At 39.9% G+C, this 15,159-nt stretch overlaps 1 protein-coding gene and 1 long non-coding RNA gene across 7 annotated transcripts in view; one reads left to right on the top strand and one right to left on the bottom strand.

The window, feature by feature from the left end:
- Positions 1–2,314: 2,314 nt before the first annotated feature.
- LOC132694390 (uncharacterized) lies at positions 2,315–4,393 on the bottom strand. The gene is made up of 2 exons (XR_009617288.1): positions 3,943–4,393; positions 2,315–3,120 (listed from the first exon to the last, which is right to left on the bottom strand). It is a non-coding gene; the product is annotated as an uncharacterized LOC132694390 (long non-coding RNA).
- Positions 4,394–4,482: 89 nt separating this feature from the next.
- ALMS1 (ALMS1 centrosome and basal body associated protein) overlaps positions 4,483–15,159 on the top strand; it is a 229,555-nt gene continuing 218,878 nt past the window's right edge. For all 6 annotated transcript variants that reach the window (XM_060657597.3, XM_060657618.3, XM_060657607.3 and 3 more), the window contains exon 1: positions 4,483–4,903. In XM_060657597.3, coding sequence (XP_060513580.2) covers positions 4,595–4,903 — 309 coding nt within the window. In that variant the 5' untranslated portion in view covers positions 4,483–4,594. The remainder of the gene's footprint in view (positions 4,904–15,159) is intronic.

Raw genomic sequence — 15,159 nt, 5'->3', positions numbered from 1 at the left:
CTGAATTGTTTCTGCTTCACTCCCTTGAGAAACAAAGTCACAAATGGGAGCATCCAAAGGTGTAAATCTAGGTCATATGTCCATGCCTTGGCTGCTAGGTGGCAGGTAGAGGGATGACTTTCTATAGGGGGTGGGGAAACACTGTATTGTCCTTTATATTTCACAGAGAAAAAAAGGAGCGGTTCTCAACCATTATGATGGATCAGCATTACTTGGGGGGTGGTACTTGTGCTAGTTTAAAGATTAGATTCCTGGGTGCCAACCCAGACTTCCTAAATCTTATTCTCTGGGTGATGGCAGCTGGGATTCTTCATAAAATGGATACCTCAGGTGATTCTGATCAATATGGTCTGCAGACCACATTTCAATTAACATGGATAAAGCCCAAGAAACATGAATTCAATCAACTTCTTGCTCCACTCACCTGAATAGAAGATTTTTATCAATACCTGTCTTTTCTGTGAGAAATCCATGTACTTCTGAGGATAATCCTTCCACCTGAACCCCCTGTCATCCTCTCTGCTTTTATCAATTGTCTTTTTGTCTTTCTTTCTATGTCTTTCTTTCCTTTGGGTCAATCTTCGCATACTAATAAACTCAAATGTCTTCCATTTTGAAAACAACAACAAACTCCCATGGTTCCTTTCCTGTTCTAGTTACCCCCTTATTCTTCTTTCCCCTTTTCATGGCCAAAATCCTCCTTTCTACATTCAACATCTCACCTTCCTCACCTTCAATTGTTTCCCAACTTTTTCATCTGTAGTCTGCTCCCACCATTCCATCAAAATAATTTCTTGTGCAAGTTACCAATAATTTCATAAGGCCAAATTCATTAGACACTTTTCAGTTCTTATTTTGTCTTTCTGTTGCATTTGATGCTTTTGACCTCTCCCATATTGAAAATATAGTTGGCCCTTGAAAAATGTGGGGGTTAGGGGAGTCTACCCCCAATGCAGTTGAAAATCCATATGTAACTTGACTTCTCAAAAACTTAACTGCTAATAGCCAACTATTGATCAGAAGAAGACTTACTGATCACCTAGTCAATTAACATGCACACACACATATTTTTAAATGTTTATTTTTTGAGGAGAAAGAGGGGGGAAGGGGTAGAGAGAGAGGGAGAAAAAGGATCCAAACAGGCTCCATGCTCTCAGCCCTGACCCCCCTTCTCCCCTCCCCGCTCCTGACACAGAGGGCTTGAACTCACGAACTGCAAAATCATGACCTGAGCCAAAGTGAGACTCAATCAACTGAGCCACCCAGGCGCCCCAACACATATTTTGTACATTATGTGTATTATGTATTGTGTTCTTACAATGAAGTAAGCTGGAAAATAGAAAGTGTTAACAAAAAAAATCATAAGGAAGAGAAACTACTTCTGTAGTACTGTACTGTATTTACCCCCCCTGCCCCCCAAAATCCATGTAGAAGTGCCTGTGCAGTTCAAACCTGTGTTGTTTGCCAACTGTATTTGATTTCCCATATTTTATATTAGTGCTATTTTTGTGTTCTCTTCCTATCTCTGGTAGTTTCTTCTCAGTCTGTGTTCTCCTCTTCCTCTTTTGGAATGTGCATGTTATTCAGGGTTCCATTCGTGGCCCACTTCTGTTTTACGCTGAGTTGTGACTTTCTCCAACACCTACGTGCTTGTTGTCAGCAACCCACCCCTCCCTCTTCCCCGAGTCCCAGTCTTGTATCTACAAGTCCTAACTGAACATCCTTAACTTGATATGTCTTAGGCTACTAAAACTCAATATGCTCCAAACCGAACTCATGACCTTTCCCTAAAGACCTGCATGTTCCTACTTCTGTATTTCCATCATCAGCTGGGCTGCCCAAACCAAAATGTGGGATTGATCTTATTCCTTCCTTCTACCTCTCCTCCCCATACCCAGTCACCAGGTCCTATTGATGTCACCTCCATGTAGCTTTTGCATCTGTACTCTCCTCCCTCCCTCCCACTATCTGCACCTGCATTCATTATCTGAAGTACTGTTACTACTTCCTTATCGATCTCCTTTTCTCTACCAGTGCCGTCCTCCACATCATCTTGTGTTTGGGTTCCTAAGGAAAATGGGTGAAAAGATATAGGGATATATTTGTGGAACTCAAAGGTACAGCCATTTGTTTAAAGGCTGATGAGGTTGAAGGAGGACTCCAATTTGTTCTCTGGAAGGTTCAGACTTAGGGGACATCAGCTTATCTTTCAGACTACTGACTTGGAATGTGGAAGCTGCTGAAAAGACTGAAACATTTCAGCCATTAAATTAAGAGCAGTGGCTATGACTTGAGAAAAACACATCAGAGCATATTGTTTTTCTATTCTTTTCTTTCTTTTTTAAAATTGCTTTTTCGTAAGTGGCAGAAGAGCACAAGGAGTCAAAAGTAACAGTATGAAGATCAAGGGGATCATATAGAGACATCATTTTGTTAGTTAAAAGGGTTGTCAAAGAACAATAATAGGCAAGATTAGTGGTAGGGTGAAGGATACTGAAGAATCAGAAAATCAATCTTGTTCTGTTGTAATGGGCATATGCTATCCATTTCTGTAGTCAGCAGTTCTGGAGAATTCCTGAGAATCTTTGGTTTGAGGTCTTGCAATGAATGGATTAGACATCCAATATCCCAGAAAAAATGATGCATGTATTTTTTGTTGAGTAACATGAATCCAAGGATCAAAGCCTTGTAGTTTTACAGTTGGGTTGTCCTTAACGGTGGCTGATGAGATTTTTCCATTGAGGATCAAGGGAAAATTTTTTTTTTTTTCTGATGCTTTTTTCAGAAATCTCTGGATTTCAGATCCTGCAGAAACTGCTTAGGTAGGTGCTTTGGAAATGCAGCTTCCACCTATTGTTGGTAAAGCAGGAGTTATAGCGTGGGTCCCCTGAAGCAATTAGTCATATCAGCTTGTTTTAAGGTAGAATCTATACTGGAAATAATTCCCAAGTACATGAGGCAGCCTGTTATGAACTCAGAAGGAGATAACTTGTGGATCCTACAGTAGAATGATGTCCTTGCTATCAAGGCAAATGAAAGTACTTTGGGCCTTGGAGGCTGGAGAGTTTCCAAGAACTTTGATACTTAGTTTTAGAATTCCATTAGTTCCCTTCATTTTTCCTGAAATTTGTGGATGATAAGCATAGTGGAGTTTCTAAGTAAATGGTAAAGGTTTACAGAATTATTTAATAACAGTATCAATGAAATGTGTGTCCCTGTTACTGGGTTTCTCCAATCAGGAATACAAAATCAAGCAACTTTCTTTTTCTATCATTATATCCATAGCTCTCCAGCAAGGAAAACCCTCAACTTGTCATAAGAAGAGTGGTGTTTGAATATACTCATAGTCCATTTAGAGATGTTCACAGGAGCCCTGAGGCTTTGGGCTCCAGTCCATGTTCTATCTTTATAGTTTTGCTAGAATTGGGCCATAGACAGATAGGACATACATCCTTGACAGTACTCCTAAAAAATACCTTGCCAATGTTGGTTTGATATCACTACCAATTTATCTCTGCTATTGTGGACAGGTACCATGAAGAACTTTTGCTGGATTCTAATTATGGCTGTCTCCTTAGGTAATAGCAAAGCATCTCAAGATTCTTTAATTTGCTATTTCCTTTATAGGGGTTCCTGAATTAATCAGGAAAGCTTTGTTTCCAAAGCATTTCAAAGTCATTGACTATACTAAAAATATATGTACTATCAGCACAAATACTTACTTTTTATTCTTTATTAGCTTATAGGTCTGGGCCAGGGCAATTTACTGGATTTACAGAAGACTTGGGATTGCACAGCCAGCCAATTACTAGGTAAGAGGCTTTGGGCACGTTATTTTTCGGAGCCTTAGATTCTTCAAATATGAAATGGTATTAATACTAATCTCACAGAACTGCGGGCATTTAATGAGTTACCGCACAATAATCAATGAATAATACCTACCACTAAGTCCTTTACGTTGGTTATCTGCTTTAATTTTCACAACCATCCTATGTGAAGGCCTCTTATTTTATAGAGGCTCAGTTTCACCAATGTAAGTGGCGATGTCAGGATTCAAACTTCCATTTTTCTGGTACCAGCTTAACCCCTCTACCGCCCCACTTTTTCGCCGCTAGGTTCAAGTGCCCATCATACAGCCTGTCGCATGGCAGGCACTCAACCTTTAAAAATTTGTAACTTGCAAGTTTGATTATCGTAGGTTTATCCTAGAGTCTGATCTCCTCCCGGTGCAAGGGCAAAATTCAGTTTTGACTTGGTCCAACCGAGGACGAAATTCTCCCCTCCCTCGAGAAGACCCCAGTCCGAGTTTATTGTGAGCTTTCAGTACTGTGAGCAATGTCCCAGCGTGTGACGAGGGCTACGCCACTCCCTCGCCAGCTCCAGCCACACCTCGGGCCTCCCCGCGGGGCGTCCTTAGCAACCCGCGCTCTCACTCCCTGCCCCGCCCCGTCCGCGCGTCGCGGCGCCGGGTGCGAGGCCGCGGCGGTCTTTGCGCCTGCGCGCGGCCGCAACCGCCAGTCAGCTCTCTTCCCCTACCCTTCCTCCCCTTTCCCCTCTCCCCCTCCTCCTCTGCCTCCTAGAGCGAGACGCCAACATGGAGCCTGAGGACGTGCCGTGGCCGGGCGAGCTCGAGGAGGAGGAGGAGGAACAGGCGGAGGAGTCTGCGAACCAGGAAGAGGACGAGGTGGTCGAGGTGGTGAAGGAGGTGGAGGAGGTGGAGGAAGGGGAGGGGCGGGAGCTGGACTCGGACTTTAATTACGAGAGCCAGCCACGGGAGAGCACGGACGACGAAGACGACGAGGAGGCCAAGGCCTGGCTGCAGGCGCACCCCAGCGGGAGTTTGCTTTCGTCGTCGCGCCCGAGCCACCGCTTCTTGGAGGACGAGCGGACCGGCCCGGAGAAGGTGAGCCAGGCTGGGGAGAGATGTGGGCTGCCGTCGGGCAGGGTGACTGGTAGTCCCTGAGCGCTCCGCCTGCTTTCTACCCTGCTGCCTCCTGCTCGCTGCGGGTCACGGTGCCCGACAAATAATACGCGCGCTTTTAGAGCCTTGTAGGGGCCATCTCGCGTCCTGGGCCCACACTCTTGTTCAGGTTCTGGTTGGCTACGCCAAGTTTCCCATTCTTGCTGGCAAAGACCTCTCCTGTTTACTCCTCTCGTTGGGTCCCGGGCTTTTTGAATTACACCAGATGTTCTGAGAGCCGGTATTCCCAGTGGGTGTGGTGAAGCAACGCTTTGGGAGGGAGGTGGGGCTCCTTGTGCCCTGCGGGAGGGGAAAACGGCGGTGTTGGAAGTGGAGAGTAAGGTTGCCCAGGGACTATTTTGTTGGGGAGACAATTAGATTAGTATGCCTGAAGGGCAGGACTCTTCTTGAGGGAGTAGTGTGGATTATGGACACTACATGATTAGTTTCCAGAGGCTCCTCGCCTATTGTACTTCACCGGACCCTCGTTTGTAGCGATAAAGGGGTCCCCAGTCGGTAGCAGGAGGTTTATGCCGCAGTTCCAAACAGTCTGGAAAGCTAGAAAGCACAAGGTATTACACAATGGAGAAAGAGCTGATTTTATGGTTGGCTTCTGAAGACCGGTTTGAAAATAACTACATTTAATTCATTAGCTTCTCAGGGAGAAAAAGAAAGTTTGCTCTACAATTCAGATATCAAATCATCAGACATTTATTAAGTTTCTGTTGTGTGCAGGGTATGTTGTGGGGACCAAAAGAAGCCCAGGGGTTTATTGTCTAGGACTGCTCCATAGACAAGATGTATGTAAACTGTGCAGAGTGACAAAATGCAGCAAAGTACAACAGTTGAAAAGAGAAAAGACTTACATAGACTTGTGCTGTTCAGTACAGTCATTACTAGCCACATGCGGCTCTTTACATCTTATTTAGTTAATTAAACTAAAAATTCAATGCCTCTGTTATACTAAGTGCTCAATAGCCACACTTGACTAGCGGCCACTATTGGAAAGTGCAGATACAGAATAGTTCCTTAATCACAGAAAGTTCTTTTGGACATTGATGCCTATAGACTGTTGATCATTAAAGAATTATTGTTTTGCCTGGTAAATATTCCAGTGGGCACTTATTCATTGAGTACTCATTAGGGCATTCACCTGTTGTGCTGGTTGGAACCTTGGTGAACCCAAACATTTTTTTTTTTTTTTTTTTTAATCTCTGCCTCACTAGTGTTCACATAAGAGGGAGGCAGACAAAATTCATTTGGCCACATGAATAAAAGTAAAACTGATAGGTACTAACATGCTTTGAAAGCATACGGAAATGGAATCTGATCTTGTTAGTGAAGCTGGGGAAAGCTTCCCTGAGGAAGTTCTGATAGAGCTAAGATCTGAAGACAAATTAAAGTTAACTAGCAAAGAGAAAGCCTCTCAGTTGAGGGAAAGGCACATGGAAAGGTAATGTGGGAGAAAGCATGGCATTTCCAGGAAACTAAAGGCCAATATAGATAAAAGATTTATCTCTGGAGCTTTGGAAAGTCATTGAAAATGGGGTATATAGTAAAATGTGTTTCAGAAACATCACTTTGTAGCAGAGTGGAGAACAGCTTTGACAGCAGGATGGGGAAGGGGAAGTGGCAATATGTCAGGGATGCTAATTAGTAAGCCATTGCAGTATTGCCAGGCAAAAGATGATCATATTTTGCAACAAGGAGGTGTTGGTGGATATAGAAAAAAAAAAAAAAAAAAAAACTGATTGGAGAAATATTTAAGAGGTAAAATCATTGTACTTATCCATTAATTTTACATTATTATTACACTAATAATGGATTAGGTGTGTAACATGGAGGCAAGAAGGTGTTTGGTGTTAGATTATTGGATGAATGATTGTGTCAAATACTGAGATATGGCCAGGTTAAAGGTGGGAGTGATGGGAGGGAGGGGTTGATGGGATTGGCTGAGATGAGTGTTAAGATTGTTTTTGGAGATCAAAGGAGAAGTCTGGGTTGGAGATCTCAAGCTGTAAATTATCGGCATATAGACCATAATTAAAGCTACATTTGTGGATGAGGTCTCCTAACTTTTATTTTGTTCTGTGATTTCTTGTTTGAATCAAACTATTAGTATTTAAATTTATATCTCCAAGCCTAGAGGAGGAGTATATTAAACCACTTTAACTCTTATTATAGACAATATGAAAAATTATTATCCCATCTAATAGTGATCTATATATAATAGACAACCCTACTTCTTAGAGCCTAGTGTTTCTACCCCACCCCCTCCAAAGAAGTGGGGTTTTTTTTTGTTTTTGTTTTAAGAGAAATCAGGTATTTTACTGCTTACCTTGGAGAATATATGAAGGTATAGAATGTGTTCAGTATTAAATGTAGTTTTAAGGGGCGCCTGGGTGGCTCAGTTGGTTAAGCGTCTGACTTTGGCTCAGGTCATGATCTCATGGTTTGTGAGTTTGAGCCCTGCATCGGACTTTGTGCTGACAGCTCAGAGCCTGGAGCCTGCTTTGGATTCTGTTTCCCCTCTCTCTCTGCCCCTCTCCCGCTCATGTTCTGACTCTCTGTCTCTGAAAAATGAATAAACATTAAAAAAATTAAAATAAGGTGGTTTTAAGAGATATAAAGAGTATTATGATTTTTTTCCCTTAGTTTGCTGACATTAAATTTTACTGGCATAAGTTGGAAGATGTTTAAAGGGGGAAGAGACTTTAGTGTTTCTTGCTAGAAATTTATGAACTATAAAGTTTTTTGAAGATAAGTTGTGTAGTATTTAATGCAGTGTATTAAAAGGATGAGACCAAATGATAGGAAACATTTAGTTCTGTCTAGTGTCAAGTTAAATGACAAAATTGTGAGAGTTTGATTCACTTATTTATCTCTTATTAGATCATAAGGATGTACTAATGGTAATGTATAAGGTAGCAATTAAGTTTGTAGTTGTGAGACTGAGCTAAGGCATGAGACTTTGTAAGTTTGGAGTGAAATGTGCCCAGCCTTACAACCAAGTCTTTTTAAAGAGTTTAGGAAGTGAGTGGTTCAGAGCTTTTACTGTGTTGGTCTTAACACTGGTTCTGCAGGCCGTTGAACATGGATCATTTCAAACACCTCTCCTTGTAATTCCTAAACTTAAATTTCTGAGCTGTGCTAGGGAAGATAATTCGGTTATATGGATTGGTATCACCAGAAATTCTTGGTCTCCATCTTTTAACTGGGTCATGAACAGTGTTTGGAAATCTTTGTGTTTCCTCCCTCTGCTTCTTGCACATCTTCACTCAGCCTCTAGCCCTCGCCTGATGTTCAACATCAGGCCTGAACCCCTTTTTCACTTTCCTGACCCTTGTCTCCAAATTTGTCTACAGTGTATAATTTATCTTTTTTGACCTATTGACACATATTTTATTCTTTCAAATTTTTTATAATATTTGTTTATTTTTGAGAGAGAGAGAGAGAGCGCATGTGCGTGCACGAGTGGGGGAGGTGGGGAGAGAGAGAGAGAGAGAGAGAGAGAGAGACACAGACAGACAGACAGACAGAATCCGAAGTAGGCTCCAGGCTCTGAGCTGTCAGCACTGAGCCTGACACAGAACTTGAACTCACAAACCCGGAGCTTGAACTCACAAACTGGGAGATCATGACCTGAGCCAATGTCGGAGGCTTAACCAGACTGAGCCACTCAGGTACCCCAATACATATTTTATTCTTAATATTAATCCTTGTTTTCTTAGCATAAAAACTGTGTCATAGTGTGTTTTCTCTTAAGGAACTGCTGGATTTTATTGGGATATTTTATAAATGATAATGGTTTTACTTTTTTTTTTAAGTTTGTTTATTTTTGAGAGAGCGTGAGTAGGGGATGGGCAGAGAGCGAGAGCGAGAGAGAGAGAGAGAGAGAGAGAGAGAAAGAGAGAGAGTGTGTATCTCAAGCAGGCTCCGCACTGCCAGCACAGAGCCCAGTGAGGGGCTCAAACTCATGAAACGGTGAGATCATGACCTGAGCTAAAACCAGGAGTCCAATGCTTAACCGACTGAGCCAGATTAAAATTTCATTGTGTGGGTATACTATATTTGTTTTTCATTCATTGGTTGATAAACATTTGTTTTTTTTCCTACCTTTTGGCTGTTATGAAGAATGTTGCTATAAACATTTATGTACAAGTTTTTATGTGGACATGTTTTTATTTCTGTTGGGTATATATTTAGGAGTGGAATTGCTGGACATGTGGTAACTCCATATTTGTCCTTTGAGGAACTGTCCGATTGTTTCCCCAAATGGCTGCTGCACTTTTACATTCCTACAAGCAGTGTACGAAAATTCCAATCTCTTTACATCTTTGTCAACATTTGTTATTATTTGACTTTGATTATAACCATCGTGGTGGATATGATGTGGTATCTCATTGTGGTTTTGACTTGGATTTCCCTGATGGCTTATGATATTGAGCATCTTTTCTTGTGCTTATTAGCCATTTGTATATCTTCTTTGGTGACATGCCCATTCAGATCCTTTGCTTATTTTTATTTTGGTCATTTGTCTATGTACTTTTGAGATGTAAGAATTATGTATTTATTCTTCATATTTTCCACAATGTGAATTTAATATTCTTTTATAAGGTGTCTGATTTGCAATATTTTTTCCCAGTCTGTGGGTTTTTTCACATTCTTGACAGTGTTCTTTGAAGCACAATAGATTTTATTTATTTTATTTTATTTTATTTTATTTTATTTTATTTTATTTTATTTTATTTTATTTTATTGTTGTGTTATGTTATGTTATGTTATGTTATGTTATGTTATGTTATGTTATGTTATTTTTTAAAGTAGGCTCCATGCCCAGCATGGAGCCCAATGCAGGGGTTGAACTTACAACCCTGAGATGAAGACCTGAGCCGAGTCAGATGTTTAACCACCTGAGCCACCCACATGCCCCAAAAAGTTTTTATTTTTGATGAAGTCTTATTTGTCTTTTTTTCTTTTGTTGCTCATGCTTTTGGTGTCCTATCTTAGAACCTGTTGCCGAATGTGAATTCATAAAGATTTACCTGTATGTTTCCTCTAAGAGTTTTATAATTTTTGCTCTTACATTAAGGTCTTTGATCAAGGTCTCAACAGTGGGCTTAAAATGTTTATTAAACCGTGTTATAAACAGACATAACTGTCTTCTAGGCTTTGTGTTTCCACTTATAGAGTACAGGCAGAGTATATAATTCTTAAGGGCCCCAGGATTTTCAGAATGATAAATGATCATTGGCTTCGATTTAAAGTCACCAGCTGCATTAGCCCCTAACAAGAGAGTAGCCTGTCCTTTGAAGCTTTGAAGCCAGGTGTTGACTTCTTTCTAGCTATGGAAACCCTAGATGGCATCTTCTTCCAACATAAGGCTGTTTTGTCTACTTTGAAAATCTGTTTAGTATAGCTGCCTTCATTAATTTTCTTAGCTGGGTCTTCTGGATAACTTGCTGAACCTTCTATATCAGCGCTTGCTGCTTCATGTTACACTTTTGTTATGGAGACCGCTTTTTTCCTTAAATCTCATGAACCAACCTCTGCTATCTGCTAGTCTCATAGTTTTCTGTAGTATCCTCATTTCTCTCAGCCTTCATACAATTGAGCAGGGTTGAGCCTTGCTCTGGATTAGGCTTTGGTTTAAGGGAATGCTAGATTGTATGCTAAGAGTATGTTTAGTTTTGTAAGAAACTGCCAGAGTGTCTTCCAGAGTGATTGTACCATTTTGCGTTCCCATCATCATTGAGTAATGAATAAGAGTTCCTGTTGCTCTGTATTCTGAGCAGCATTTGGTATTGTCAGTGTTTTGGGTTTTGACCCTTCTAGTAGGTGTGTAATGGTGATCTCACTGTTTTAATTTGCATTTCCCTAATAATATATGATGTTGAGCACCTTGTCGTGTTCTTGTTTTCCAGATATACATCTTTTTTGATGAAGCATCTGTTCAGATCTATTACCCATTTTCTTTTTTTTTAATGTATTTATTTAGTTTTGAGAGAGAGAGAGAGAGAGAGAGAGAGAGAGATAGCACACGTGGGGGAGGGGCAGAGAGAGAGGGAGACAGGATCCAAAGCAGGATCTGCACTGACAGCAGAGATCCCAATGTGGGGCTTGAACTCATGAACACAAGATCATGACCTGAGCCGAAGTCAGATGCTTAACCAGCTGAGCCACTCAGGCGCCCCTATTACCCATTTTCTAATTGGGTTGTTTGTTTTTGTATCTTTGAATTTTTTTTTTAATTTTTTTTATTAAAAAAAAATTTTTTTTTTAACGTTTTATTTATTTTTGAGACAGAGAGAGACAGAGCATGAACAGGGGAGGGGCAGAGAGAGAGGGAGACACAGAATCGGAAGCAGGCTCCAGGCTCTGAGCCATCAGCCCAGAGCCTGACGCGGGGCTCGAACTCACGGACCGCGAGATCGTGACCTGAGCCGAAGTCGGACGCCCAACCGACTGAGCCACCCAGGCGCCCCGTATCTTTGAATTTTATTAAGAGTTGTGTATTTTGGTTAATAGTCCGTATCGTCTTTTACAAATATTTTCTCCTGGTCTGTCGCTTGTCTTTTCATTCTTTTGACATTGTCTTTCACAGAACAGAAGTTTTTAATTTTAATTAGCCCAGTTTATTAATTATTTCTTTCAAGGATTGTGCCTTTGTTGCTATACCTAAAAACTCATCATCATACTCAAGGTCATCTAGGTTTTCTCTTATATTATCTTCTAGGTGTTTTATAGTTTTTATAGTTTCGCATTTTGTATTTATATCTGTGATCTGTTTTGAGTTAAATTTTGTGAAACATGTAAAATTAGTGTTTAGATTCATTTTTTTCATTAGATTCATTTTTTTGGATGTAGATGTCTAGTAGTTCCACTACCATTTGTTGAAAAGAGCATCTTTGCTCCCTTATATTACCTTTGTTCCTCTGTCCAAGATGAGTTGACTGTATTTATGTGGGTCTATTTCTGGGCTTTGTTCTGTTACAGTGATCTGTTTGTATGTTCTTTTGCCAATACTGCACTTTTTTGATTGCTGTAGCTTTATAGTGAGTCGTGAAGTCAGATAGTATCAGCCCTCCCACTTTGTCTTCTTTAATTTTGTGTTGGCTGTTCTGGTCTTTTGCCTTTTCTTATAAACTTTAAGAAAAATCTGTCAATACCCACAACATAATTTGCCTGGAATTTTGATTGTGATTGGAATCGTGTTGAATCTATACATCATATTACGAGGAGCTGACATGTTGACAGTATTGAGTCTGATAAACCATGAACATGGAATATCTGTCCATTTAATTAGCTCCTCTTTGATTTCTTTTACCAGAGGCTTATAGTTTCTTTCATATAGATTCTGTACATATTTGGTTAGATTTATACCTAAGTATTTTAATTTTGGAGTGTGCTACTGTAAATGGTATTGTTTTTTAAATTTCTAATTCCATTTGTTCTGCTCTCTTTTTAATGTTCAAGAATGATTCACAGAATCTCTATCCATCTACTTTTTTGAAAATGGGGTATTGAATTCTAATTATTGTTGAATTGTCTATTTCTTCCTTCATTTCTTTCAGTTTTTCTTTCATTTTTTACTGGGGGCTCTGGTGTTAGGTGCATATAGATTTTTAATTATTATGCATTCTTGGTGGATTGACTTATTTTTTTTTTAATTTTTAATTTTAACATTTATTTATTATTGAGAGACAGAGAGACACAGGGCGTGAGCAGGGGAGGGGTAGAGAGAGGGGAAGACACAGAATCTGAAGTAGGCTCCAGGCTCTGGGCTGTCAGCACAGAGCCCATTACGGGGCTCATACTCACAAACCGTGAGATCATGACCTGAGCTGAAGTCCGTTGCCTAACCAACTGAGCCACCCAGGCACCCCTGACTGTTTTATTATTGTGAAACATTCCTGTTTGTATTGAGTAATTTTTTTTTTGTTTGTTTTCATATTGTTTTTAAAAAATATTTTTAAATTTTAATTCCAGTATAGTTAATATACAGTATTACATTCATTTCAGGTGTACAATAAAGTGATTGAACAATTCTATACATTACTCAGTGCTCATCATGATTAGTAAGTATATTCTTAATCTCCTTTACCTATTTCACCCATCCCCCCCACCTACCTCCCATCTGGTAACCATCAGTTTGTTCTCTATAGACAAGAGTCTTTTTTGGTTTGTCTCTTTTTTCTTTGTTTTGTTTCTTAAATTCCCCATATGAATGAACTCGTATGGTATTTGTCTTTCCCTGATTGACTTCTTTCACTTAGCATTATACCCTCCAGATCCATCCATGTTATTGCAAACGGCAAGATTTCATCTTCTTTTATGGCTGAGTAATATTCTGTTGTGTGTGTGTATATATAGATATATACACACACACACACACCCCACATCTTCTTTATCCATTTGTCTATCAATGAACACTTGGGCTGCTTCCATAATTTGTCTATTATAAATAATGCTGCAGTAAACATAGGGGCTCATTTATCTTCTCAAATTAATGTTTTCATATTTTGAGGGTAAATGCTCAGTAGTGAAATTACTGGATCATATAGTAGTTCTATTTTTAATTTTTTTAAGAACCTTCATACTGTTTTCCATGGAGGCTGCATCAGTTTGCATTTCCACCAGCAGTGCCTGAGGGCTCCTTTTTCTCCACATTTTCACCAACATTTGTTTCTTGCGTTTTTGATTTTAGTCATTCTTAGAGATGTGAGGTGATACCTCATTGTGATTTTGATGTGCATTTCCTTCATGTTGAGCATCTTTTCTTGTGTCTCTTCACCATCTGATATCTTCTTTGGAGAAATGTCTGTTCATGTCTTTTGCCCATTTTTTAATTGGATTATTTGCTTTTTTGGTGTTGTGTAAGTTTTTTATATTTTTTGGGTACTAACCCTGTATTGGATGTGTCATTTGCAAATACTTTCTCCCATTCAGTAGGTTGTCTTTAGTTTTGTTGATTATTTACTTTGCTGTGCAGAAGCATTTTATTTTGATGTAATCCCAAAGAGTTTAGTTTTGCTTTTGTTTCTCTTGACTCAGGAGACATATCTAGAAGAATGTTGTGTGGCCAGTGTCAGAGAAATTACTGCCTGTGAGCCCTTCTAGGATTTTTATGGTTTCGGATCTCACATTTTGGTCCTTAATCCATCTTTTTTTTTTTTTTTCATTTTAAGTTTATTTTGGTATGTGGTATAAGAAAGTGGTCCAGTTTCATTCTTTTGCATGTAGCTGTTCACTTTTTCCAACACCATTTGTTGAAGGAAGGTACTATCTTCTATTATGTATTCTTGCCTCCTTTGTCAAAGATTAATGGTCATATAATCAATTTATGTTTTGTTATTAATATTATATTATTTCTGGGCTCTATTTTGTTCCATTTATATATATTTATGTGTGTGTGCCAGTACTATACTGTTTAAAAATATTTTTTTTTAATGTTTATTTATTTTTGAAGGAGACAGAGACAGAGCGTGAGTGGGGCAGGGGAGACATGGAATCTGAAGCAGGCTCCAGGCTCTGAGCTGTCAGCACCCAGCCCGATGCGGGGCTGTAATTCACGAACTGTGAAATCATGACCTGAGCTGAAATTGGACACCTAACCGACTGAGTCACTCAGGCGCCCCTGTATTGTTTTGATTATTGTAGCTTTGTAGTATATCTTGAGATCTGGGATTGTGATACCTCCAGTTTTGTTTTTGTTTTTTTTTTTTTTTTTTTATTTGAGAGAGTGCATGCACTCAGGGAGGGGCAAAAGGGAGAGAGAGAGAGAGAGAGAGAGAGAGAGAGAGAGAGAATTTTTTTTTTTAATATTTATTGTCAAATTGGTTTACATACAACACCTGGTGCTCATCTCAACAAGTGCCCTCCTCAATGCTCATCACCCACTTTCCCCTCGTCCCCACCCCCCATCAACCCTCAGTTCTCTGCATTTAAGAGTCTCTTATGGTTTGCCTCCCTCCCTCTCTGTTTGTAACTTTTTTTTTTTTTTTTTTTCCCTTCCCTTCCCCTATGGTCTTCTGTTAAGTTGAGAGAGAGAATCTTAAGCAGGCTTCATGTTCAGCCTGGACCCCAATGTGGGGCTCAATCTCATAACTATGAGATCATGACCTGAGCTGAAATCAAGAGTCAGATGCTTAACTGACTGAGCCACCAAGGGCTCCTTTACTTTTCAAGATTGCTTTGGC

Source organism: Panthera onca, chromosome A3 (assembly GCF_046562875.1).
Source record: "Panthera onca isolate mPanOnc1 chromosome A3, mPanOnc1 haplotype 2, whole genome shotgun sequence".
NCBI classification, from domain to species: Eukaryota; Metazoa; Chordata; class Mammalia; order Carnivora; family Felidae; genus Panthera; species Panthera onca.
This window is presented reverse-complemented; position numbering and strand designations above follow the sequence as displayed.